The sequence below is a fragment of the Falco cherrug genome, chromosome 2 (assembly GCF_023634085.1).
Source record: "Falco cherrug isolate bFalChe1 chromosome 2, bFalChe1.pri, whole genome shotgun sequence".
NCBI lineage: Eukaryota > Metazoa > Chordata > Aves > Falconiformes > Falconidae > Falco > Falco cherrug.
The window spans coordinates 66,392,087-66,419,725 of NC_073698.1; the positions used below are offsets into that span (position 1 = coordinate 66,392,087).

The window sequence follows — 27,639 nt, forward strand, 5'->3', positions numbered from 1 at the left end:
GGATGTTTTAGTTCTCACAAGGTGAAAAAAATATGTTAAGTCTCACATGTATATGAAGTAATCACACAAGTTTAATGACAACTAGTTTAGGAAAAGTTTAGTTCTTACTTTCCTTTCTTGAATCTTAACTTTTGTCTGAAAGTCTTCTGGACTGTTATCCTTAGTGTCACTGCTGACACCACCGACAGATGTAGAAGGAACCTGGAGAGCTGCTGTTTCAGCCTTCTCCTCAGGAGTTGGTTTCTTTTCCTCAGTAGCAGCACATTCTCTTTCACTGTTGACTTCACTTTTTCCAGTGATGCCCACTGCAAAGAAATTTAAGTGGAAACTAGTTGGGAAGGCAGCTAAATACTGAAGTAATTTTTGGCACCTACATTATAAAAGATAGCCAAACTAACCTGAAGTAAGACTTAGGAGTTTTTCAAATAGTATTATTGTTTAAACAGTGGAAATGCAGACCAACTAACTTAACTCCACTTGGGGTGAACCAGAATTGGAAATTCATCATACTTTGTTTTCTATTGCTATCAGGGAATTTCCATGAAATGATTAAAACTTCAATCTTGCAGCTGCCACTGCAATAGCTTCTTTCCACATTTGTTCACATTTCAGACGGCTCAATACATACCTTCTTTTCTAGCACACATCCTCAACCCCCCCCCCCCCCCCCCAAACTTCACTTCTAGAAGTATCTATCCAAATCTTCAGTTATACAGCACTGAACTGAGGCACAAGCCAAAGCTGACAAACATAAGCAGCAAATTCACTCTTCTACAAAATATACCTGTATTTTTAGTATAAAGACCAATTTTTAATTGAACAATATTAACTCATAAGCTTATTTTAAACCTACTATCTGCACAAGTAGCAAGCATTCACAGATGTAAACAACTTATGTCTTGGACAGTATCAAGGCAAGCTGAATTCATCATATTCAAAAGGGGCTCAAGGTAGGAAGACACTTGAATGTTTTTGTTTAGAGGCCACCTGAAATGTACATTTCTCATTCAGGTACCACTTTACTGCTAACTAACAGTTCAACATACTACACTTAAAGATTTACTTTGAGATGCTCAGCATCATTGCTTCTAAAAACTCTCTCAGGAAACAAAATTAGTTGCAGTGCCCCACATCCTTCAGTTTTAAAGCTTGTATTTCAATATATAAGAAGTTTTAAGCACTGTGTTTTAAGACATACCTTTTACAGGATCTTGCAATTTCTTTTTCTTTTCTGAATCACTGGGATACAATTTCCCATTAAGTTTCTTAACAGCTGTTTCGTAGTCTTCATCTTAAATAGAGGAAATAAGGGATACTTGAGAACTTATGCTTAAGTACAGAGAAGTCTGCTAAGCCCTTCAGACTCATAAACATAGCAAGTATTAGTAATCTTTGCTTAGGTTTTAAAAGTTCCACAGATCAGCACGTAAGCTTTCACTTCCTATTTTGCATACATGTGTTTCAGTGTGCTATTGACACTTTTCTCAGCCTAGACTGTTGCAGATATACGGCACAGGTTTTGTTTTCAGAAAACACATTTCTTATTGAGTCATGTTGATTACGAGTACCACTAAACAGAACTGGGAAGAAGACTGAAGATCTTTTTTATATAAGCTAGCAAGCTCAGATGTTTGTGGGAGGGGGCTTGCCTTCTCACATTTTCTATTGAATGCAATGCTTCAGAACTTCAATTTAACAGCTCTGCTGCTGAATAAATGAGGAGTAATGTAGTTGCATCCAGTAAGATTTGATATAGAATATGTGCAGTTTTAGTGTCAGGAATTAGTTTTAGAGGAAAAATAAGCCATTAGTCTAGCATCTAGTGAACCTTAGAATGCTCCTTTTTTGATAAAGGCTGCCTTGTATTTGTCTCTAAAAATAGCTATAGAAGTAAACCTCTTGCTCAAATATCCGATTAACCAATTGCATCGGCAATGTGAGCGGCAACACCCATAAGACACCAATACAAATTCCCTCTAGTCATTCCTGGACCTCCGTTGTACTGTTCTGTCTCAAAGAAAGGAGTGTACATCCCTGGCCATAAGGAAGGTAACAGGATTATTTCCCATCAGTCCAAACAAAAATATTTGAGTGTCTAATGGTTCTGACAGTATCCAAAGAATCACAGAATATTTCAAGTTAGAAAGGACTCATAAGGATCAGAGTCCAGTGCTCTACTCCTTACAGGACTACATAAAAGTAAACTATATGATGTTGTCCAGATGCCCCTTGAACTGTGACAGATTTGGTGCCAGGATCACTTCCCTGAGAAGTCTGTTCCAGTGACTGTCCACACTCTCGGTGAAGGGCCTTTCCCTGATGTCCAATCTTAACTTCCCCTGATGCAGCTTCATTCTATTCCCTCATGTCCTGTCACTGGTCACCAGACAGAGATCATCAGCACCGCCTCCTCCTCTGCTGCCCCCCTTGAGGAAGTTGCAGACTGCAATGAGGACGCCCCTCAGCCTTCTCTTCTCCAAGCTGAACACACCAAGTGACCTCAGCCCCTCCTTCTAAGTCTGGCCTTCAAGGCGTTTCACCAAGTTGGTCACCCTCCCCTGGACACACTCTTAATAGTCTGACGTCCTTATTACACCAAGGCACCCAAAATTGCACACAGTGCTTGAGATGGGGCTGCACAAGTATGGTGTGTTACACCCTTTCCCCACAAAAAGGCAACACAAAGATCAATTTTGGCACTCCTTACCGTCATCCTCGTCACTCACATATCCAGGCTTATTCTTGTAACAGAAGAATGTTGAAGGTAGCTTGAGAAAGCCAGCGAGAGCCTTCTGTTCAGGGGTAGGCATTAACTCGTAAACTATTATAACCTCATCAGATGGAAGATAGTCTTTTGACATCGTTGTCTTCTCTGCTTTTTTACAGAAATTGAACAGACCATTAAAACTGAGTAATTTCAGAACAGGGAATAACATTAACACACTGCTATTATTACAGAACCAAGTTAATTCTAAGGCAGTTAGAAATACATTTGGAGCCTGCATTTTGTGCTGATCCACAAAAAACAATCAAAGTTAAAGGATGCTAGGACAGAACATCCTGTTAAAATTTAAGAAATTCTAAGCTGCATGTGCAACAACATCCTATTCCACTGCCTTTGGAATTCAAGTATCAGAACAGAAGCAACCCTGCATCTTTATATTGTTGTAACGATTATTTAATTCAGTCCTCATGTCAAACAAAGTACAGCTACAAAGAAGAGGGACAGAGGTGTTCTTCTAGAGGTAGAGTGACAAACTTCAGGCCTGAAAGAAGAAAAAGTAGTCTACAGCAACATGTCATATTCCATTGCTTAAAAGTGCTTTAAGTTCTAGACAATATTCAATATCAACTGAATAGAAATTACTTCAGATTACCTACAGGAAATTTGAACTTTTTGATAGCTAATCTCAATTTACCGTTAACAGCTGTTGCTGAAACTTTTATTGTTACAAAATAATTTTTAGTTCCATCTTGTTGAAGAACAAAAAAAAAAATATTGCTTTCAGTCTATTTAACTAGCTTTTCCAACAAGGACAAATAACACTATCAATTTTATTATATAGCTTTTTCTCCTCTCTGTTTCAACATTAAGGTGTCCATTCCACTTGTATTGAAAAAACCAGTGCATAATCAAAGGTTAAAGCTGAAAGCACAGCCTAGAGCAAACTGCAGAAAAACATAGAGCTATAAGAACAAGCAGACAGCTTTGAAAACAAAGATTTGAGTTCATTATGAAGAATGGAAACAAAGAGGGAGAATATACCAGTTTAAGCATGTATTGTTCAGCGTGGGTTTTTTTTTTTTGGGTTTTAGTGTTGCTTCGAGAGGGGGAGTTTGGAGGTAAAAGTGTAAGAAACTGATTTGTTAACCATATATAAGAATTACCCCATAAGTGAATCAGTAGCAACCCAACAGCTGTTTCTAAAATCAATTTGATAGCTTTAGTAGGTCAACCTATTTGTTAATGTTTTCCAGGTCTGAGTTAAACTAGTCAGGAAAATTTGAAGGGTGCTCCCAAAACCTCACTGTTCTGTTCATTAGAAAATATTTGATAAGTTTGTGGCACAGTGCAGTCAGTGTGAACCTAAATCTTCAGCTAGCAACCAGACTATTACTCATTTCCTGAGGAACACCAGTTTTCCTGCTCGTGCAATTTGATATGCATGATTGCAAGAGGAGACAAGGGTGGAAGTGGAATATTTATAGAATGCCCCTAGATCCTCTGACACAACTGACACTAAAATAAATCCGCTTTTTAAAAGCATTCTTCCCACTAGTATCTTCCAGTAGATAAAGAACAATATAAATAAAAATAGACTACAAACAAAATCCAAAGTACTAGTTTAAATTTAAAGTGTTTTTTCCAAGTGTTCCCTCCCCAACCTTTGCCGCAGCTGACACTCCTTTTGATTACAATTTAATCACATCAGGCATTTATACACCAGAGTGTAGCTCAAACTCATTACCAGCACATACACTCCTGTAAAGTAATGCTTTTCACTCACATTTTAGATCGCAATAGCTCTTCTGAGCCTGTATAAAGTAAATGTAGAATAAAGTTCTTGAATAGTAGATTTCTAAGTTCATATCAAGACGGCAGGCTACAGATGTTTTCATGTATTTTCTCAGAATTTAATGCAAAAAACTCACTAATTCCAGCTGATTAAAGAATTAGGAGTACAACTAGTACTGTGTTATGAATATATGCAAGTATCCTGCATATTAGCACGTGTTTTATTCTCTCAGATCAGTTAAGCAAGTGTCTCAATTCGACTGTGTAAGTCTGCACCAAATTCACCACAGAGGTTTAAGTGTGGAGTATTTATTTAGTCTTGCAGCCATTAAAGGTTACAGCAAAAATCAGCTTTCCTTAGATTAGAGAATTTTCAAAAAAGATAAAATTCCTTCTAAAGTTAGTCAGGTAGATGGTAAAAGTGTGGGCTTCCTTTAATCTGAGCACTATAAAGCTAGCTAGAAGAACCCAGCAACAGATGTAACAGTCCATCTATTCAACAGACAGCATTCCAAAAGCGTTATCATGCAGGCTCTTTGTGCAGGCTCAGTAGCCTTTGTGCAAAGTAGCAGTAAGAGAAACACATTAAGAAATTGCTTCAGATTAACCCATAAAGTTCTCCATGAAGATGATCTATGAAACACTGGATTAAGATTCTAGTGTTCCAAACATCCAAAGTGACAGAAGGGTTCAACACAGATTAAGATTACAACATGTATTTGCCCTCAGAATATTAAGACTGAACAAGATGTTCACTGGTTCAGTTCAGTCAGTTTCTACTCAGCCTCCTGACAAAAAGTTAACTTTTGTTACTCATTAACGCTGCAAAACAGCTTAAATATATCTTCACAGGCAGCCATGAAAACAATGAGCATGCATAGGTACAACATTCTTAAAAGACTGTTTGGTTTGTAATTAATAGAACTTTCAACTCAAGGGAAAAACCCAAACGAAACATTATTAGTATATGGAACAACCAAAATAAAGAACAATACGATGCACAACAGTTCTTATCACTGCTGTATTGTATTTTTCTTTTTGTTTCAACTGACATTAAGACCAGGTAGCCTAAATATCTAGCTAGTTACAGTACCGGTCATTTTTTCTCCTCACACATACATCCAGAAGATATTGACTGATATAAGAGAAAACCACCAGAATTTAAATGATAATGCATGTAACTGATACAGTAACATGCCACTGACATAACTCTGATTAAAACTTGGAAAGAACTTACAAAAAGCTCATGACCTGACCTGAGAAAAACTTAAGTACTTTTGCATGGAGGTGCAGAACTACTATGAGGCTGAACGTCTTTTGAATGTTACTCCAGCACAACTCAGAAGCTGCTCCCCAAAAGACATTCCCCAGGGGGAAGCCTCAGATTATATTTGCATTGGGTATGCTTGAAAACCCAATTTAGAAAGGACTTCTCAGAGTCATATGCTATTAAGTCAAAGCTCAAAACAAAGCTACCAAAAAGCTACACTGTAAATCATTAGCAACTGTAAATGAATCACTAAGTATATAATCATACCCTAACTGTCAGAAAAGTAGAAGTGAAGCACAGTTTGCCCTCACACCCTCCCAATATAAAACCAGGATCAGTGTGAGTTAGCAAAAGTTCTTGCATATATGCACTGGAGCAGAATGCTTTATCACTTCACATTATGAACATCAAATGATGAAAATAAAACTGAATCGTTAATAAACTGCATGCACAGGGATACCTAAAAACACAGAACAGCTGACTTCAGATCATATAAACAAAATAGGAGTTCAGTGTTTAAATAAGAACAGCTTCTCTAGAAATACAGTTTTGGGAAAATGGTGTCTGGAATGATATTTTGGCATTTTTAAACAATGTAAGACACTAGTATTAGACAACTGTCTTGCGCAGACCAGAAAAGTTTGCTTTTTAAAGTTAAATTGCTGTTGAACTGTGTAAGTTGAGTATACAGTAAGCATACTTGCAAGAAGCACCATTAATAATATCTTACAATGACAGACAATCAAACTATAAACTGTAACAGTTTTGATTAGAGGTTCTGAACATAAATCGCAAAAGTTTTCTGACCAGCTAAGGTGGACTTCACATTACACATGAGAGATATACACAGGAGCAGTAGTAAGGAGTTGGCTTTCTCATTTCTGTGCGCTTCTTGTTTTTAAAAGTGTAGTAGTTAACATAATGATAATAGAGAAACTGAATTAATTATTTCCAAGGGAGGCTAAATACATTCAAGCCTTCTACTGGATAACCTGTCTTAAGATCCTCAAGTGTACTTCATTAAAGTGCAAGACATCAAGTCGCTAAGAGATGTAGTCTCTAAAAATAAAAGAGCTAAATTTCTTCAGAAAACGGGAATTTTAAAAATCCAGTGTGCATGTTGAGCAAAACCGTGACGGAGCAGTGCAAGGCAGATACCCTCAGAAAATAAGGCAAACAAGCCAAAAGCTTAAACAGGGTCACCCATTATGCTAGTTCATATTAAAATACTAAGGGCTACAGACATTCTCCAACAGGCCAAATACAGTAGTCAGACACAGAACTTTAAATACTCTTCTTCAGCATGCATGTTAATTACAAGGATTACTGAGCCAACTGCTCTGACACAGTTGGGTTACTGTCCATGCCTGCTAAAGTGTTTTTTATCAAACATTCAGTGCAGTATGTAAATACCTTTACTATCAGGTTGCAAGGAAGATGTGCTTGTCCAAAAGGCCATTGGATTAGATTTAAAAAGGCTAAAATTAAATCCTAAAAAAATAAATTATTTGGATGTAAGTGTTTACATGGAATTTTAAAAGGGTAAACCAGACTTATCTAGTTCTGGAAACATTCCATAGTTGTATTTCACAGTAGGAAATTTAACCTGTTAATCCTACACAGCTTATCCAACCCATGTGATTAGACTGCAGCTCTCATCTTCCGCCACATCACTTACTATGCTTCAGTTAATACACAGACAGTACATCTTCATAACTCTGAGATTAGCATGGAAATTAAGAACTATAATCTGATTAAACAGTCTCACACTGATGGGAAGCAGCACACGAAGCCTTCAAAGAGAAGTACTCTACCATTAAAACACTAGCAAATCCCATTCTTCTCACAAAGACACTGCGGCACATTATAGTGGTCATGTTGCAGCAACAATTTCTGCAAGTGCATCTCTTTCAGTGAGTGTCAGAAACTGTGTAACTGAGGTATATAATCAGATGATCTCTTTTCAAGCTAAGGAAAGAGACTAACACCTGATGTTATTTAAGCTACACACCTGAAATTGCAGAGGCCAGTAATCAAGACTTTAAACATATGTACAGAGAGTAGTTTTAGAATACCCATCTGTTCAATCTGGTAATTCAAACTTTAGCCAAAGCATATGTTTGCTGCTCTCACACTTTACCACTCAAAGGCCCAGGTACAGACACTACCAATTCAACTACCTATTTAAGTCTTCAAAGTGAATCCATCCCTCCTTTAAGCAGTTAAGTCTGAGATTCAGGTACAGGACTTCAGAGTTACAGTTCTACCTGAAATTCCCCTTTCTCACTAATCAACAAAACTCCATTCTGCATCACACACTTTCATTTAATTATGACTTAAAATTCACTCATTTAGTTAAAAGTCTCACAAACTTGTAAAGATGTGGGTACCTGCACTGGAACTGAAAGAAACTATGTATTATTAAGACAACAAAGAGTAACCAACAGCATAGAGATGACTGCTTACTAAGCTGTGTGGTTGAATAGATTACTAGTTCAATTGACACTCACCTTTTTCCACAATTCTAAATGAGAAGTTACAGGGTCCACCTTGTGTTGAAGTTGGCAAGTTGTTTACCTTGCTGCCTAAAGGCATCTGAGGAGCACTAAAGCTTTTTGGTGGTTCAGAGATCAGTTCTTTCTGTGCTGTGTTCCGAGACGGTGGAATATGGTCTTCACTCTTTCTGGGAGGATTAAAGCTGAAGCCAAACAGAGAACCAGTGGCTGAAGTATTTCCGAACGTGAATGTCTTTGTCTTTTCATTACTGAAAATGCTCTTGACAGATTCAGATCCAAATACAAACTTTGGAGGAGAAACCACTGTTTTTGTTGGCGTTTCAGAAGTGTTTGACACCTCTGCAACCTCTACAGCTAAATCAGAAGTATCATCACCATGGCTGAGGTCAGTTCTTTCTCTGGTAGTTTCTTCTAATACGGCTACAGCATTTTTACCACACGGAGATTCCTTCGGCGTGTTGTTACGGGAAGAGAGAGGCGTTATCAGTGTCTCTCTCTCTTGGGCATGCTTTGCTTCATCAAAAATTTGCTTAAATGAGTCTGCCACATCTTGCAGCTTGAATCGCACAGCTAGAAGTTCTACTTTCCTTTCCCCATCTGCAAAGTCACACGCAGTCCATACCCATGCTCTATCAGATCCTTTCATTTGTTGCATATTCATATCTGGTGTTATTCTGTGATTGGCACAGAGTTTTAGTACCTGGTCCCTTCTCATTACTATGCGCACTTGTTTGTTGTCATAGTTCTGCAATATCTTGATATCCCCAATACCTCTCTCTTTCCACTGATTAGCATCTTTATCATATCTGTAGAGTTTAGCTCTGTGACTGAAGACAACTTGCTCATTTTCCTCACCACTGGTCACTTCCACGAGATCAGGCAGAGGTACCACAGGTTCAAAGTACTGCCCATCTCTCTCCTCTTCTTGAGTCACATCAGAATCTTCATCTGTGCCTACTGATGTTCTACTCTGGTTCTGTTTGGCAGGAGATTTGGATGGGCTCAAGGCAGATTTAAAGCTGAAACTAAAACCTGTTGTAGACTCTCCGAATCTAAAAAGGTTTTTCCTTACAGGGCTACTTGCAAGAGGAGATGCATATACAGAACTACTTACACTATCATCCAACGCTTCTTCACGCAAGTCATAGTTATCCCATTCCAGAGTAGGCCCAGTACTTTCAGCATGTGGCTTTATAACCACATCAGAAGTACTGCTGGCACAACCAGAGGTTACATGTTCCTCTTCTGACAGTTTGGTTTTGTCATCTGTCAGAAATGTTTTGAGATCTTTTAAATCACACTTCATTTCTTCTGCTTTCTGTATAAGTTGAGCTGTCCTACCTGTATCAACAAGTTTATGAGGTGTCTGCAGTGGTATATCTAGTAGTAGTCTCTGACATTCTTCAAACTTCTGTTTGAACTCCTCAGCCTGCTCTGGTGTCTTGAATTTTGCTGCCAGATGTTCCAACTTTGCATCACCATCAGAGAAGTCATTGGCCATCCACATCCATGCCTTGTCTGAGCCAGACAGCTGTTTCAAGTTCATTGTTGTTGTTATCCAGTGGTTTGCACAGACCTTCAGTACCTGCTCACGCCGCATTAATATTCTTACTTTGCCGTTAACTTCATTTTTAAGAATCTTCAAGTTGCCCACCCCACGTTCTTTCCACTGACTTGTTTCTGGATCGAACCTGAACAACTTTACTCTTTGGGAGTATAGCACTTTCTCATCTTCCTCTCCTGTAAATGGTTCTACTTTTTCAGGCATTTGAACTATAGGTTCAAAATGGATATCATCACTGTCCTCTGTCTTATATACATCATCATCCTTCTCACCAAGGTCAGCAGATGTGTTTGCTTTGTGATCTGTTTTAGAATCCTGTGAAGAGAACAGCTTTTCACCTGCACCTGAAAAGCCTTTGAAGTTAGGATCTTTCTTACCAAATTGAAAGCCTTCCCCAGGAGTACTTTTTGCAAGCTCAGCAAAAGTAAAAGTGCTGCTGTTTTGCCCAAAAACAAAGTCACCTTTCTCCTTGTTAGCTGTTTCTTGAAATTGGAATGTAATTCTGCTATCTGAAGGAGGTTCCTTTTTGTCTTTTTCATCAACACTTTTTGAGAAGCCAGTCGTACATTCTTTGGATGGTTCATCTTTCTTGGTGGTATTTTTACTAGACTCCTGTATTCCAAATTTAAATCCGCTTGCAAGCACTGGAAAGCTAAATCCTTCCTTTGCAGACTTAGCTTCAGTATCAGAAGGAATGCGAAATGTAAATGATGGCATCTTGCCTGGCTCATGACCAAACTTAAAGCCCTTTTCTGAGAAATTACACTTAAAGCCTGTTCCCAACTGTCCTGCAGCAGGTTCAGATAATTTACTTTTGAAGCCAAAAGTAGGAGCTGATGCAGCATCACTCACAGGCTTACCAGCTGGATTTGGTGTTTGGAGAGCTATGCAGGCTGGCGAAGAACCTTCATTCCCCATCAGACAAGTATTACAATCCCACTGCCCTTCCTTTTTAGCAAAAAGCCCTTCAAATCCATTTTTCTGTGGCTTACTTGCATCACCAATGGAGCCAAACCTGGGAGCAGGGGATGCCTGAACAGTAGATGTAGGCACATTTGGTTGACTTTGAGAGTTAGGATTCTGACAAGAACGACAGTTGACATCCTTTGCTTCATTCTGGACTAGGCATACAGAGCAGTCCCACTGACCTTCTTTTTTAGAAAAAGCAGTTCCCAAGTCATTTTGAATAGCCTTTGCAGCAATTGCTTGGCCAAATTTAGAGGAACTTTGTTGACCAGATACCGCTGTACTAGTTTTGTTTGGATTCTGGCAAGCACTACACTTGGAGGCAGTGGGTTCATTTCTCACTGAACAGACGCTGCAGTCCCATTGACCTTCCTTTTTAGCAAAAGCAGATCCAAATTTGTCCTGCACAGTGTTACCACTGGCTTTGAAACTCGCAGCAGAGTCAGGTAATGGGGTGCCATGTGTTTCCCACTTATCTGAATTTGGACTTTGACATGATACACAATTCTTTGCAGTAGCTTCATTTGGAACTAAACATACTTTACACTCCCATTGATCTTTCTTCAAGAGATGTTGTGCAAAACCACCAGAAGAATAGGTTTGTGGGGCTTCCTTTCCAAATGAAAAAGTAGTAGGGCCAGATGCAGTTGATGTAGCTGTAAGGTTGCCTTTGCCATCAGATTCACTGCTCACCCCATCTTTCGGGAACTGAAAGCCAAAGCTCAGGGTCCCAGAAACAGATTTGCTAGGCTCCTTGATGTCCTGATTTGTTGTTTCTCTTGCAGTCCCACTGTTCTGAGTCACAGATGTGTCAACATTTGATCCCAAGGTTTTTAAAATACTCTGTGACTCCTCAAACTTATTTTTGAAAAGCATTGCTTCCTCAGGTGTCTTAAATCTAATTGCAAGCTGTTCTGGTTTTGGCAACTCATCTGCATAATCTAAAGCATGCCACACAAATGACTTATCTGATCCAGCATTTGGAGTTAATTTCATATCTGTATTTATGTAGTGATTTGCACAAATCTTCAGCACTTGGTCCCGTCTCATTAAGAGACGAAATTTCCCAGATACTTTATGTTTCAGTATTTTTACATTTCCAATACCCCTTTCCTTCCATTCTTTAGATTCTGCATCAAAACGGAAAAGCTTAGCTCTGTTGCAGAAGAACTCCTCTTCATCTTCCTCACCTGTCTTTACTTCAATCTTGTCAGGGAGTGGCACCACAGGATCAAAATGAGGACCATCATCATCCTCATCTCCACCATGGGTGCTTCCTCCCTCTGTTTCATGACTTCTATTGGCCAAATCCGAATTTGAAGTCACAAATACAAGCTTGCTTGGTTCTTGGACACTAAACATATCACTCTTCTCAAAAGCCAGGTTTTTGTGTGCATTTTGTCCCATGCCTTCTTTAAAAGAGATGCCTGAAATATGTTTATTGCCAAAACTGAAGATATTTCTTTGACTGCCTGTGTGATCGTTAATTGGTTTTTGTTCAATGTATCTATCATCCTGTAAAGATTTATTATCAGATGTCAGAAGACCCAAGAGGCTTTCGCTACTATTAAAACCTGCATTAGGAGGCTGCATTGCAACTTGAAGAGAAGAAAAGGTGAAGTCTCCATCATTAGACTTGAAGTTAGTATTGAATTTAAAAGTTGTTGACTGGCTTGACTGTGCTGGTGTTGGCAGGGATGTTTTTGATCCTTCTGCTGTTCCTGGCTGGCTGAATTTAGATTTTGAAAATTCTATCACCTTTGATTCTGCAGGCTTTAAAGTTGGTGGAGCAACTGAAGGCTTTGTGAAATAGCCTGGTTCAGGTAATGGTGGATTTGTGCTTGCCTGTGGAACGCTGTAGTTGTAATAATCATCACCCCCACGCGGAGAAATGAGTCCAGTAGCAGGAGAATCAAAACGCAGAGGTGTGCCATATATTTCTTGGGAAAACATACAAGCAGAAGTGTTTTGCAGAGGTGGTGTATGCATTGGTTGTTGATAAGCATATATATGTTGCTGAGGTGCAAGTCTGTTCACGCCATAAACAGGAGCCTAAAGAAAAATCAGAGAACGATTTCTTTGCTTATTATGACATATCATAAGATGTGGAAGACAAAGTCTTACTGCGCTGAAGCCCACATAACATATACTCTTAAAAGCAGGTCATGCTTCCATACCAGTTTAAATCCAAACTAATTTTAACGTAGTTTGAACAGATTAGTTTAAATCTGGAAGGGCATCTGAAAACAAGCATTGAAAAAGGGCCACAAGATGAGTGGGTTTGTTCTTTTATGAAAAAAAGCTTGAAAACCACATTCTCTTTTGCCGTACTAATTTGCTGGGGGGGGGAGGGAAACAATTAAGCACTACTCATCCTTGCTCTGTAGGGACATGTACTAATGTATTGCAGACATTTTGCTGGCTTTTCCTCCCAAACTCTACATCCCAAAAATCAGGCAGAAAGATCAATTACTATCACATTAGTTTATCCCTAACAGTCCAAGTTTACCAAATATTCTAAACAGAACTGCAACTACATGCAACTGCATACAGAATCAAAAGCAGTCATTTTCAGTAAGTCATTGGAAGTAACTTAAGTAGACAGATTTGTTCTCACCTTTGTTGGCGTTACATTGGTTGCAGTAGTTCTGAGAAGATACTGAGAGTTATAGGCAGGCGACTGGCTGTAGTAAACAGACGGGCCAGTGGTAGCAACTAAAACGGAACAGCAGGGAAAATTTATACTTGATTTTTGTTGTTGTTTTATTGAATGGACTCTCCCAGGCAATCAGTTTTTAGTTGTGAATCATTACAACATCTCTGCATTGTTTTCAGAAGTCTTACTTGGTTTAGCTAAGCATTTAGATAAAAATTCAGCAGCAACTTACCTGTTAATGGAGCTTCATGAAGATTCTGTGCTCTCTGATATCCCTCTGACATTGTATCTGTTCCGTAACTTTCAGCAGGCCACCGATGAGATGACACATTTAAGTTGGAATTATTAAGTTTCATTTCTTGCATTTCATTCTGTGAAGACAGTGTACACTGAGAGCATAGAGTATATTTTACATAGGTATTTGTAGAAGAACACATAAGGAATGATTCAAGCTTAGGAAAACAAATTTAAAAAAATTAAGAGGTACTTGCCAGATCATGCAAGATCTGCCCATGCAGTACAAGGTACTAAGATTGCGTTCTAAATCCACAAGTAAAAACAGAGCCAAGGGATGAGAACCAAGATGATGAAAGTGGAACTCTTTCTGCACACAGTCCTTAAGACAGGTTGCCTCTGCATCCCTGCCCAAGTCCCAAATAAGAGTTTTTAAACAAAAACATTTACTCTTGCACTCAGTTTAGGAAGGCGTTTACAGAAGTTAATTCCACTGATTTCAGTAATAGTCTAGGAACTGTAAGTCAGCCCATGCTATTATCCCTAAATTCTCACCAGAAGTAAAAGGCCAACTGTTCTTCACTGAATACGATGAACAGAATTGTTTACCTTTAAAGCTTCCACTTGCTGACAGATCATTTGAAGTATAGACCTGTGATCTTCTGCCCACTGAGGAGTTTTAGGAGAAAACTAGGGGAGGGAAAAAAAAGTTAACTGAATCTTTTGAGTTTTTCTTTAAATATAATAATTCCCTGAAATAACAGCTGGCTAATATACCTTGTAGTTCTTAGATGGTGAAAGAGAGAACTTAGTTGGTGATGGAGCGGAATGTTTCATCTCTGAATCTACAGACACACCATTTCTGAAGGCAGGACTTCCATCTTCACCATTCTCACCAAGTTCCTGGATCACTGTATCTAGCATTTCCCTTACAGTTTCAATAGACACTGGCAGCTAGGAAGTTATTTGAAACATTAGTCATGATTGCAGTTCTCCCTCAGAGCAAGACTGACTACATTCAGAATTCTGGCTGAACAATTCACAAGGCTATCATTACACAAATGCTGTTTTTTCAGCAAAGCTCTAAATCTGTTAAGATTAGTGTAAGGAAACAATTCATACAAACATGAATTCCATTTTTTCAAACTACTGACCTCTATAAAAAGCTAGTGGCAAAAGCTATTTGCTTACATTAAAGCTTTCATGCAGAGTAGCCTGAATACTGCATGATCTGGTAGGTTACAGAAGTTACCGAGTTTATCAATCGACCAGTATTAAGCAGGTTATTTATCTTGAGCAAAAAATAAGTTTAACTTGCCTTAATGCAAAGACTGGCCTAAAAAAGCTAACATATGTGCAGTTTTGAAAGAGTAACCAAAACCACTGCATCTCTTTAAAACCAGTTTTTAAAGCAAGACTGAATTACTTTCTCAGTTACTGAGGTGTCTGAGGAGCCTTCCTCAATGATCTTCATTAGATAATGCTTGCTTTTAAGAAGATAGGTTTTGTGTTCTTCTTGCTCTTCTGGCAGCATGGCATCATTTTCAATCTCTTCTGCCTTTCTTTGGAAGATCTAAAGAACAGGATACAGATTAGTTAGGATCTATCAGAAGACAACTGAATAAAGCAAAGCATTTCAGGGTAATCAAACTCATGAACTTACCACAGCAAGATTCCAGTATGAAACCACATTCTTAATAGCTTCAAATGCTAATAAAGCATCATCAGTTTTGCCATCAACTGCATCCAACATTGCAAATGCTATATGTGCCTCTTCTTCATATGCTGCAACCTGAAAGGCCTACAAAGAAAGCGAAAGACAACTCACACCTAACAACAGAATGACAATGGTCCTCGTTTTTTTTTCCTACGTACACAAAGAAAATACGTTTTAAACAAAGTTGGTACTCAGGGTGGTTCAGTGCCTCCCAATCATATAGATAGTGTTAAAGTTTTGTAGTAACAACAGAGTTGTACAACACAGAGAAGAATCCCACAGCTACGTAAGTTTTTGACATAGACCTCCTCTTATTTCGGCCTTGGCTTAATTGATCTGTACCTGAATGTCTACACTATGGAAGTGTTTGAAGAGAGGATCAATAGGTTCAGGAATACTCCTCTTCTTTTTGATAGTTTCCAGCACAGGCAAAACTTTCTTCCAGTAGTAAACACTTCGTCCAATGTATTCCTTCTGGTCATAGAAAGAGTTAAGGCTAATGCCCTGGTGAAGAAGAGGGCATACAAGCACATGTTATTTCAACAAATTCAAGTCAAAATGCTAATCGTCTTGAAAAATTTCAAGAGTGCTTCTCCAACACCTGACACGACAAATCCCCCACGGTTTATCTCAAGAACTAAGTAACACTAAGCTAGAAAATAATGCTTCAGTTCAAGACAGAGTACTTTACAGAGTGACTAGAGCAACTAATTTACCTGACAAAATAAAAAGCAGTTCTCAATAATACATTCTCATCTGATTGCCACATATCCACCCCCACCCCTGTCTGTTTATAGCTGGAAGATAAGATAAAAATACCTGAGCTTCTACATACATAAGAATAAAACGAGCTTACTGTTTTTTGCAGGCTTTTTGCCCAGTGTATAATTAAGGCAGGTTGAAGGCCATGCTTCTCCAATGTTCGCAGAGTACTTATTCCATGCTGTACAATAAGTCTCAGTTTTGCTGCTGTTCCCGGTCTGAGTATCAAAAGAAACATTCCTCAATTAGTATTCTCTATTTTTCATCTGTTCACATGCCATTTTCTTGATAAATACAGCCCACAGTTTTAGTCCTAACTTGCCTCCAGTTTAGAAATACATTGTTAGAAATGAAAATTCTACTTTTAGAATTCTAATTTTAGAAGTCCCAACTACAACAAAGCTTCAATGTCCAAAACATGTCAAAACATAAATTTCATTATACAAGAATCTATTGGGACCAGTTCAAACTGCTGTAGCAGAAGCTGCCTAGCTGTTTGGTCAAACATTTCCAAACTGAAAAAGCCTTACATTGCTTTTCTCTGAATAAGAGTACGAACAGCATCCCACCAGGATCTTTGCTTTTCGGTATAGAGCTGTTTGCACACTGGCAATGGTAAAAATTGAGGCTGATGTGCACCAGAGTGAGAATTGAACTTCTCTTGCAATTGTAAGTTGCTAGTGAATACCACACCAAGTAGGAATACCTGTTTTTGTAAAAATAAATAAATAAAAGGTATTAAATATGTAAAAAAACTTCAATTGTGTAGTATGTTTAAGAACTTGCAAAGTTTACTTACTTCAAGGTCCAACAGGCAAATGGATTCGGGAGCATCTGTCTCAAGTCTTGATGTTTCTTGGGGCAAGTGAAAAAGCTGTTTTAACCATTTGCGCATTGGTGGTAAGACTGACATAGAGTTCCACTGCAAGCCAAGCCACACAAGGTGCTGAAGACTGCCATTGTGCATTCGAACAGCACCTATGCAAAAACAAAGTTGGGTGCAGATGTCACCTTCCAACATGACTGCAAGACTTGTATCCGATCAAAGCTGGGTTTCACATTTCGTTCTGTCAGAGCAGCCAAAGACACTGTGCAGAGCAATGAGCATCAAGATTCCATTCACTTATGAAAGATTTCAAACTTCAAATTAGCCAAATATATTAAGTGGCCAGCTCATCTTGAGTGTTCAAGCCATCAACCTCTTAAGCCTCTGAGGGGGCAACTCACATTTCCTTTCACTTCTATCCTCACCATATTCAGTCCAATAGGCAACTATTTTTATCAAATCCATTTACTACTTTAAAATCTTTAAGGAATTATTCAAGAAGCACTTTACTTTGCAATAAGTCTAAGTCTTGCCCAGGACATTAGGGCAACTTTGCACAGCTATTCCAGGTATTTGTCTCTTGTTGCAATATGAAGTATTCATAAAAGTTTCTGGAACAGAGAATTATGTTGTGTTTTAGAAAGTAAGCTCTCTTACCAATATCGTATTTATTAAGTTCCGTTTGCACTGGTGCTTGTACACTGACATTTCCAATATCATCCGTGCCGATAAAAGATCTCTCTCTAGAAGCTCCACTCTCAAACAGGCTATCAAACAACGTAAATGAACCACTCTTGTTTGCAAATGATTCCACAATCTCTTTAAAAAAGTCCTGCTTGCCATGGCTTAAGTTCAGGAGCATATGACCTAGAAAACAAAAACATTACTTCACGTAAGGCAGTGAACATTAGTATTTGATACACTGGATTTTCTTGCTACTGAAGTCTGGGTGGAAATCAGGATTTCCCTTTATGAAACGTAGATTGTTATGTTCTCCCTGTAATTAGGTCAGTGTTTCAGCACATAAGCTTTCCAAGCTTTTAGTGACAACAATCCCAAGGCATTTGTAAATCCAGTTCTTCAGGAAAAGAAAGCCATCTTACTATTATTATTCTAGGGGCATTCCAACTGTCCTTATAATAAGTAGCTGTTCATACCAACAGAAGTCTTACCAAAATCTGTTCTGAAACAATTGAACCTGATGATGATAACAAAGGAACACACCAGACAAGGCCCTGCAAGAATTTGTAGACTGAAAAACTGTCTATAGCATAGCAAAAAGAGCAAAGCTGATGAACAAGTAAGAGGATGGAAGAGACAGGGAAACAGTAATACTTCCTTTTCCTCTTGGGGCTAACAATACTTGCAAAATAGTATCAGCAGACAGAAGACATTTCCAGTAGATTAAAAGACCATAAAAGTTAATTCTATCTTAGTGTGCTGGAGAACCAAAAACTAGGAAAACACACCCCCACGCTTGAAAAAACAAACAACCCAACAACAAAAAAAACAAAACAAAAAAAAAAAGAACATGCTCTACTAGCATGCTAAAGATGAGTAAAAACCCTTCAGGTGCTAGGATCAAACTACTGTTTTATTTCTACATATGTAGTTGGAATCTGGAAGGTTTTGTTGCATACTGAAGTGTTAACGTTACATTTCAAAATAATGAATGTGTTCACAGACAACTTAGCCTTTAAAGTAACTATCCATAACACTAAAAATGGAACTAGGTAGCTATTTTTATTACCAGACTGGCTTTTTCGATCACAGGCCAACATTTCTAGCACATCTTGTCCAGTTTGATCCCCCTTTATTAGTTTTGACTTTGGTTTAGGAACCTGTAAGGAAGGAGAAAATTGTTACAGCTTTTTCACAATAAAAGCAGATTTTTTAAACTAGTTTTAAGAATTAGGAAAAGCTTTTTAGCATTAGGAAAACTAAAGAAAAAAATACATAATGCATTCTGAAGGTACTATATGTCACATATCTGGGGACCGGTGAGGGAGCAGGGAACCCACTCAAAACTCTGAGGTCGGCAGTTATAGCTATTTTAAGTAACATTAGGTGCACAGAATAGCAAGTAACATCTGGAAGGTAAGCGGTGGCATAAACAGCACAACCAATTTTACTTCACAAGGCAAAGAATTAAACCTGATTTCTTAGCTTTGCTGTGTACACAACAAATATATGGGAACTATTCAGTTCATCCCCTTTTCCCCCTACAGCAATAAGCCTAATTCCTAACATGTGTTCAGTGGTATTAAAACGGAATATAGTGTAGAAAATAAAGTCACTAACATTTAAGAGTCAGGTTACTCTGACAAGTGAAACATGCAAAGACACTTTTACCCCACACATGTCATTTGAAACCTTTTAAAGAACTGTGGAAGAGTAGGGTTTTGGCACATGAGGAGGGAGTCTCTCCTTAGGCACACAAACACTAGTTCATCTCAGCAATACAGGAGTTCAACACACGTACAGCAAGAACATTTCAAGAGCTGCATCAACTAAAGGCATAAATTGAAAATCTTACCTGGAAACTTATCAGATAACACAATGCTGCTAGTTCACACACAACTTTCCACTGTGCCTCATTGTGTTGGGCCATTTTCAGTAGCAAAGTTCCAGCATGCATGTATAGCTGTCCTTTCATTTCCACATAGGTACGAGACAACTCATCAGCCAAATTCACATATGGTTTCACTGACTGAAGCGCACGATCAAAACTAAAATGCAGAGAAGACTCATTCTAAACAAAGTCCTGGTAAAAGCTATAGCAGACGTTTTCAACTGATGTTCCTTAACTATGAATCAAGTAATTCCTTAAGTCAATGGTTAGTACTGTCTCTTGCTTAAACCTGAGTTGCGCTAGAAAGTAACCAATGGTCTCAAACTCTCAAAGCTCTCAATTTGTTGAAGTAAACCACACTAAATATTACCTAGATATTTACAGTCCTTTTCAGCACATAAGCACAGCTGCTTTCAGAACTACTCTCCCAAACTATGTGGACAGATTTGTTCACTACTGCAGATTTAGAGACATACAGGAGGCACCAGTTGCTCTGTTCTTCCCTTTCCTTCATTTATCAGAAAGGCCAAAAATACAGTTAGACAGGCTCTTCAAAAATAGAAGGTACTGTAGAAATCTGAGTAGCTGTAGGCTAGTATACAACCCACACTCAGGATAGGCTTTCCAGGAAAGTTAAAACACACTTTTGAATTAAACGACAAAACTATAACGGCTGTTAGCACTGCTATGATCCGGAAATGCTTCAGATGTGATCACTTTGAAAGGCTCTAATAAAATGGCACCAGAAAAGCCAAGATGGTTTTGGTCAATGTTAGAGGAGAAAAAGAAAATAAAACATACTTTGGCATTATGTATACCTCATCCATTATCTCTATTGCTTAAAATACTCATTCAAGACTGAGGAATGTAATTTAAAAAAAGATAATGTTAACAGCCGTCACATAACTGAGGAACAAAGGTAAGTCAATAAAAGCCAGTAAGAAAGGGAAAACAGAGAGAAAGGGACACAGATCACAACATACTGACTACGAAAACTGTTCTGTACTAGTCTAGGTGTGCAAAGATGATATGCCTTGAAGTCAGTTGGCTTAGCTGGCCCTGTAACACCACCAGTTTTCCCTTAAGGAAAGCATTCTTACTGCATGTGGCTTCCTCCCTCCCAATTACACCAAAGTTCCTAATTATTCCAGTATGAGTTGTGTTAATTTAGAACAAAATGAGCAGGAACAAGCTGACACACAAGAGGTGGCTTGGTATTTTTGTTTGGCTGGTTTGGGGGTTTTAGTTGTTTTGGGGGTTGGGGTTTTCTTTTTAGGGTTTTTTTGGGTGCTTTTTTTTTTAATTGTCTGAGAAATCTGTATTAGTTAATTGCCGAAGTACAGAATAATACTCTCTTACTGAAGGGAAAGAATGTACAAAGTTAATTGACCCAGGATATCAACAAGTACTCTCCATGGCTGTGTGCTGACTATTCAAACAAAGCTTGCATCTCTTATCAAAAGTTAGCTTGGGGTTTAAACCCAGTAAAAACCATGCTTAGTGGCAAGTAAGAGAAACTTCTGTCCCATCCACAAACAAGTTAAGCAGTGAAATAGAAGCCTGTTAAGATATTCTGTGACTCAGGAAAGAATTGTGCGGTGTGCTTTTTTTCCTTAAGTTGTTGGTTTTTTGTTTGTTGGTTTGGTGGTGGTTTTTTCTTTATACTACAGGAAAGTTAAAAGAGTACCTTTCAAGTGCCTCTCTGCATTCCTGAACATCTCTAGAAGAAAGCGTCATTTTGACAAAGCTGGAATAGGCCAGCAGATGATCTTTCTTGATAGTTCTCCAATTATTTTTATCAGACTCCAAGTCTTGTAAAGATTCCAGATATTCCTAAAGAAGAAAGTTCATCACAGGATAAGGAACAGTCATCCTTCCATGAAGGCAAGGGCAGTACTTCTCCAAAACATACTAGTAGCATTTACTGCATAATCCAGTTTCACAGGTGAGACCTTAACATATTCTTCAGCAGCAAAGTTCCAGGGAAATATTTGCCTGAGCAATTTCATCCCTAATGGAACTGCTGTATCTAACTCAGCTTTTGAAGTTAGCAATTCAATAGCTCTATAAGGCTTAATTTTAGGGAGAAAATTCCAATTTTAAAAAAAAAACAACCAAGAAGTATTTTGTAATTCCATTTTGTTTCAGTAGACTTGCATTTGAAGGAGTTAAATCCCTCGAGAAAGTGTCATTACTCTGACAGCTCTAAGAGAAACAGACCAGTTAAAAAGATACGGAAGACTATCACAGGATCAAAACATGATTAAACACCTCAAATGTCTCTACAACACAGGAACACCATTCCAAGCTTGACTGCAAAGGTATTTTCTTCTCTGCCTCCTGACAATGGAGCACAGCATCTCTTAATCTATTATTTGAACGGTAAAGTGCAACTAGTCTGATGTTTATGTAGACATCATCTGGTCTTGCATAAAGTTCTGCTTGAATCAAGTCAAAAAGCTGATTCCATCCATCTTCACCTTTACAGTCCAATAACTGCTCCTGTTAAGCATGAAGGCAACATGTTAATATTTCATTTCCCACGTAAGTCTTTTCAACATCTACAGTAGCAGACATTTTTCCTTCCTCCACTACACAGACTACATTACTCTTAATAGCTTTCAGGTATTACATAAAGTTCGATGAAATAGACATTTTAAAATGTAGATAGTGATCACAGAAGAAAATCCTCAGAAGAATTTGACTCTTACCAATGGTAAGTAATGCTTGTCAAACCACTTGGTTCAATGACAGCATACCCTGCCACAGACTACCTTGCTTAAAAACAGACATCTTAAGACGTCAATGTGATTGCTGCCTAACTACACAAAATTAATATACTTGTGCAAAAGTGAGATCGCACAACAAAACATTTACACAATATTTGAGAATTACAGCATTTCTCACATTCTGCAGAGTCCATCATAACACAGATTTAAAAACAAAAAAGCAGCGCAGAGCAAGGAAGTCTGAGTTCACAGGCCTGCTACCTTCCTGCAAGTGACACAATAAAAAGGTCAAGTAGTGCTTATCTAGTCTTAACTTCTCTGATGTGGCAATTAACACAGTTTCTTGGCATTTTTGAAGAGGATTAACCTTGGAACATTAAAAAGGGTATAAAAGCCTATAGCTGCAGCTGTCTTGAAAGCTAGACAGAAGTGTCAACCTGCAAAGAAAGTCACACCTAACAGATTTAAAGATCCTAAAACAATTTAGCCAAAGTTTTGTGTAAGATAATATGCAAAAAGCAGTTCAGTCAGATTCTGAAAGGTTTTTTAAGCCAAAAAAGAGGTAATTTGGAACTTACCTTCAACCTGTAAACAGCGGGACTCCCAGGGAAGAGTTTAGCTGCTCTCTCAACCCAGTATTTCGCTCTTCCATCAGTAATGTCATTACTGCATAGTAACTCCGCAATCTTCAATACAAGATCTTTCTGTGTTGGGTTCAACTCCACAGAACGCTAGTTTTCCCCACGCACGCACAGAAAGGAAAAAAACCGACCTTGATCTTATGATCCATATAGAACAGGAAAGAGTTATCCCCCCACAAACAGACCCAGCTATTCAAATTAGTTAGACCTATCAACACAGCCTATATTAAGAAAAGACCTTCTAAACACAACCAGTAGTTTACAGCACCCAGATACAACTGTTGGAATTCAGAAGCACATAAGAGATCTGTGTCTACGAGTAGCTACTGCCATATGCAGGCAGTAGGACTATAAGGTCCTCTCACCTAGCCAGATGTGGACACTTCTAAAAAATAAACAGTTAAGACACACACTTTTAAAAAGTGTGATAGCACTTCGTGGAGTTATGTTGGCAACCAGACTTCTGAGCTCATCATCTCCCTCCCCAAAACCAGAACAATAACATTCCAGTTGGGAATTTGACATTCATAGGCTTGCCTAATCAAAACTAGATTTGCCCCTCCCTTCCGCCCTGCCCCCTCGAAAACCAAACAACCCACCACCACCACTAGTAGCAACTAGATTCCTGTTGTCATCACAGTCCACATTGAGGAATTCTACAACAGTCACAGACCCTTACTCTAAAACAACGTATGATGTGGGAAGAGTTTTACAGCACATAGCACAAAGATCAAATCCCGAACAAAACACAAAGAATCAACTTAAAAATACACTACTGAAGCAAGTGAAGAATCTCCTTTGCAACGCTTCATATGCTTTCCTTTGTCAAATGTGTACAAATACTACAGTTTTTCCAGGAACATGTTTTCTTCTGTTGTTTGAGAATGTCCAGTACAGAAGGATTTTAAAAGTCCAATTACAAAGGAATAAAGCAGGACATTACAGGTCTATGTAGTACTTGCCTTGTAACACCCAAAAGCTTTTTCTATGTTATCCTCAGCTTCGTAAATCTGTCCAAGAAATCTGTGTGCTTTGGGATCTCTCTCTTGTACACTGAGGTATGTAGATATATACCTATGGAGGGGGAAAAAAGTCGTTTACTTGACCAGTATTTTTCAGTAATACTCCCTCACTCTGAGCTACAGTGATAACTTAATCTGCCACACAGGAAATACAGATGTATTTTGTTCTAGATTCTTTGTCTGTACCTTAAAGTAAGAAGCTACATTGTATTACATGTACAGATGCTACTTACTTGCCAGCAAGCATTTCTGTTTACTGAATAATTAAAAAAAAAAAAAAAAAAAGCAGTAGTTTGCAGATGGTAAGAACTACCTAATACACTGAGAAAAAAAGCCATTTCAAAGAGGTAAGTTTTTCAGTACTATATAACCAGCTTCTTTTAAACTGCTGTTTTATAAAGATTTAAATGGCATTCAATATCCATATAGTTACTACTACCTTAAAACAGCGTAATATTGAGCTTGGTTTCTCTGGTCTAATTCATATTAATTTAGCTTTTCTTTTACATTTAGAAAACAGAAAACCAAACATACACCAACACATTACCTTTTAGCAAGCTCATATTCTTTTATTTCAAAGTACAGCTTAGCAAAGAGGAATCCTTTAATTGATTTCTGAAGGAGAAAAAAACATGACAGTCATACTTTAGATGTACGTTACTTTTAAAATAATTCAACACTGTGACAATTCCTTTCCGCAATGCATAATACTTTTGAACGACTAAATTTGGCAACTAGCTATCAGTTCAAATCCACTCCTCATACTTATGGGTTTGGTTTCAAAAGGTGTAAGATTAAGAATGAAAAGAATATGGTTTTTTTTCCTATAACTGGCAAAGGCTACTAGGCAGAACAGAGATTACAAGTGAAGTAAGCAACAAGCCCTTTATGTGTGGTATTTCATAAACATTTCTGATTAAAAGAGAGTGGAAGAATGGGGTCATAAATGAGCTACATTTAATCTCTTTTGTGGCAATGTAGCAAGGGGGAAGAAAAATTCCAGCAAACCAAGAGAGATAAGCCCTTTAGACCTGCTGTGTAGACACTATGGTTTTAAATATACTTGATGAAAAAGCAGTTTCTACCCAAGTCATTCTCAGTTTGGGTAACGCTTATGCAGTAGTTTATTTCTGAAGTTACCAGCCTAAGATACACAGAAGGCAAGCAGAGGGCAAGATGGCAGAAGCATGGACAGGAAAAAAAAAAAAGAGCGAAAGGAATGAGTTAAAGTACAAAGTCACAAGCAAAAACCTTAAGGTAAATGTAAAACAGACAAATTTAAAGCTTGAACTCCCAGTATCGGTTCAAAACCAGATTTTGCTGGTGAACCACAAAATACCAGAATTACTTACATCTATGACTGCAAACAAGTGTGTACATTTTGAATACGCTTGAATTACTAGCCTCCCATCCTGCTATTTATGCAAAATTTTACAAAGTGGTTTAGAATGAAAGCAGGCCTCCTAAAATACTTCAAGTTTTCAGCCCGTATTTTTGAAGTATGTTATAAAAAGGAAATACTGAAATGTCAAGAGTGCAGTCACACTTGTCACCTCTTTTTAAACACGGATGAAAAGAAACCTCAAAATAAATGCTTTGCAGCCTTATAAGCACCACCCCTTAAAATCAACACAAGAAAACCAGTAACTATTTCCACCATTGACTGTACTAATACTATTAGCTGTAAGCATTACTTAACAAACAAACCAACCCTAAATATGCACCAGTTGGCCTTAAGCACATCAGAAGAGGATTACTTTTTTTTTTTTTTTTTTCCCCCGGTGCAGTTCAACAGGAACATCAAAACAATCTAAGAGCACTTCTGATTCTGGCAGTGATGTATTTGACATTTTCTAGTCTAAACAGCACCCAGGCCAATTACAGTCACCGGACAATTTTTTTGCTGTTGGGAAAAGGAGAAATGATTATGACAATGTACGGAGGCCATGCATAAAGACCCTACTGCATAATGGTGAACACTGATGCATTCACGCTATAGAACACACTGCTGAATACTCTACCTCTGCAATAAAAATCAATGCAGAGCAGCAGAACAGGATCTTTCGGGATTAAATAGCTCCCATGAATTGCATCAGACTGCTGTGACCTGTATACCATTTTCCATTATATCTGGAAAATGGTAACCAATTATGCAGAGTTCCTCAACCTTCTGTCCAGTTACTAATATACAGCAGGAAAATTATTTCCCCCCAGATCTCCCTCTCTTAATACTATTGTTTCACAAAGCAGTCACACAAACAAGAATATTAAATCATGCTGCACATAAAAGAAAGCTGAATGTGTCTCACATATTATTCCCTTTTTGGTTTGTTTTTTTTTGTTTTTTTTTTTAAAAAGAGAAACTTAGAAAACGTAGGAACTATGCTCCCACAAAACTGAAGAATTCCACACTTCGAGAGGCGGTGGGCTCATCAGAACTACACTAGGGCTGACCGGGTGTAACAGGCAGGTGCATAGCCCTGGAAAACCACTGCTCCTGGTAAGGGAGAGCACCTCCATCCAGTAAACAAAACCCCATGCCCTTCCTCACAGCAGCTTCCCCAGTCTCACTCGACTTCTAGAAACCCTGCGCAAATATGGACTCAAAAATACTCCCAGAGGCACCAGAACCCCTTTTTCCTCTCACCGCGAGGAACGAGGCAGGGCAAAGCCCACCCGGCCCCAGCACCCGGCACGGCGCGGGGAGCCGCACCACGGGCGGAAAGCAGCCGCCCCCCGCCGCCAGCAGGGCCGGCACGGCGAGGGCTCCCGGCGGCGCGGGAGGCCGCCCTGAGCTCAGCAGCCGAGGGAAGGCCGCCGCTGCCGCCCCACGCCAGCCACCCCTCCGGCTGGGCGCCACGCGAGGCGGCAGCGGCAACGGGCGCCGCCGCGGGCCGCGCCGGGCCTGGCGGCCGCCAGCAACCGCATCACCCCCCGGGACCGGCATGGGCGGAAAGACCACGGCCTCCCGTCAGGACCCGCCACCGGCAGCACTCACCTCTCGGGGGGAAGGCGCGGCGGCCTGCACGGAGGCGACGTACCGCTCCACTTCAGGCTTCGTGCGCCTCATCATGGCGCCGCGGCGGGGGCCGCGCCCGGCCTTCCTTCAGGCGGAAAGCCTTCCCAGCCGGCCTTCGCGCGGCGCCTTCAGAGGGGAAGGAGGAAAGGAAGGAGGAAGCGACGAAGGGACGCGGCAGCCGCCGCGCCTTACGCAAGTTCCCGCGCAACCGTACAGAGCGCCCTGCTCGGGCGAGTGCGCAAGAACCGCCCCGCACCCTCCTACCAGGCCCGGCCGCCTCCCAGCACCCGCGGCCGCAGGGCTCTGTGCGCCTGCGCCAGCCCCGCGCCTGCGCCGGGGGGCAAGGGCGGGAACGCCGCTTCCCCCGCTGAGGGGGCCGTGCCGGTGGCGGGGTGCGGAGCCTCTGCGTGGCCTCCGCGGCGTGTGCGCGGGGGCAGCGGGTGCGGAGCTCTAGGCGTTGCTGTGATACCAGTCTCTTCTGCTGGTTCCAGACTCTGTCGTCACAGGGAGACTGCTGGGCGCCGCCTCTGAAGAAACGTCATTAAAAATCCGCCCGGTCCTCAGCCTCGAGGAACCCATTGGCAGCTATAAGATTCCTGCTACGCTTAAAAAAACCCCGACATCCCCAC

The 27,639-nt window shown here is 39.5% G+C and overlaps 1 protein-coding gene across 4 annotated transcripts in view; it reads right to left on the bottom strand.

Annotated features, from left to right (window-relative positions):
- Positions 1-27,290, bottom strand: part of RGPD4 (RANBP2 like and GRIP domain containing 4) — a 34,952-nt gene extending 7,662 nt beyond the window's left edge. Inside the window, exons 1-24 of one of the 4 annotated variants that reach the window (XM_055701313.1) lie at positions 26,990-27,290; positions 24,539-24,606; positions 23,932-24,043; positions 22,907-23,059; positions 21,871-22,101; positions 21,287-21,432; positions 19,564-19,756; positions 18,778-18,868; positions 17,685-17,894; positions 17,001-17,179; positions 16,732-16,907; positions 16,296-16,419; positions 15,782-15,943; positions 15,386-15,523; positions 15,149-15,295; positions 14,500-14,676; positions 14,332-14,412; positions 13,721-13,859; positions 13,450-13,547; positions 8,297-12,884; positions 7,200-7,277; positions 2,708-2,872; positions 1,199-1,291; positions 109-305 (exon numbers count right to left, since the gene is read on the bottom strand). In XM_055701313.1, coding sequence (XP_055557288.1) covers positions 109-305; positions 1,199-1,291; positions 2,708-2,872; positions 7,200-7,277; positions 8,297-12,884; positions 13,450-13,547; positions 13,721-13,859; positions 14,332-14,412; positions 14,500-14,676; positions 15,149-15,295; positions 15,386-15,523; positions 15,782-15,943; positions 16,296-16,419; positions 16,732-16,907; positions 17,001-17,179; positions 17,685-17,894; positions 18,778-18,868; positions 19,564-19,756; positions 21,287-21,432; positions 21,871-22,101; positions 22,907-23,059; positions 23,932-24,043; positions 24,539-24,606; positions 26,990-27,064 — 7,821 coding nt within the window. In that variant the 5' untranslated portion in view covers positions 27,065-27,290. Of the gene's footprint in view, positions 1-108; positions 306-1,198; positions 1,292-2,707; positions 2,876-7,199; positions 7,278-8,296; positions 12,885-13,449; positions 13,548-13,720; positions 13,860-14,331; positions 14,413-14,499; positions 14,677-15,148; positions 15,296-15,385; positions 15,524-15,781; positions 15,944-16,295; positions 16,420-16,731; positions 16,908-17,000; positions 17,180-17,684; positions 17,895-18,777; positions 18,869-19,563; positions 19,757-21,286; positions 21,433-21,870; positions 22,102-22,906; positions 23,060-23,931; positions 24,044-24,538; positions 24,607-26,989 lie in introns of all 4 variants that reach the window. The other 3 variants (XM_055701312.1, XM_055701314.1, XM_055701315.1) reach the window with 3 other exon arrangements.
- Positions 27,291-27,639: the final 349 nt, after the last annotated feature.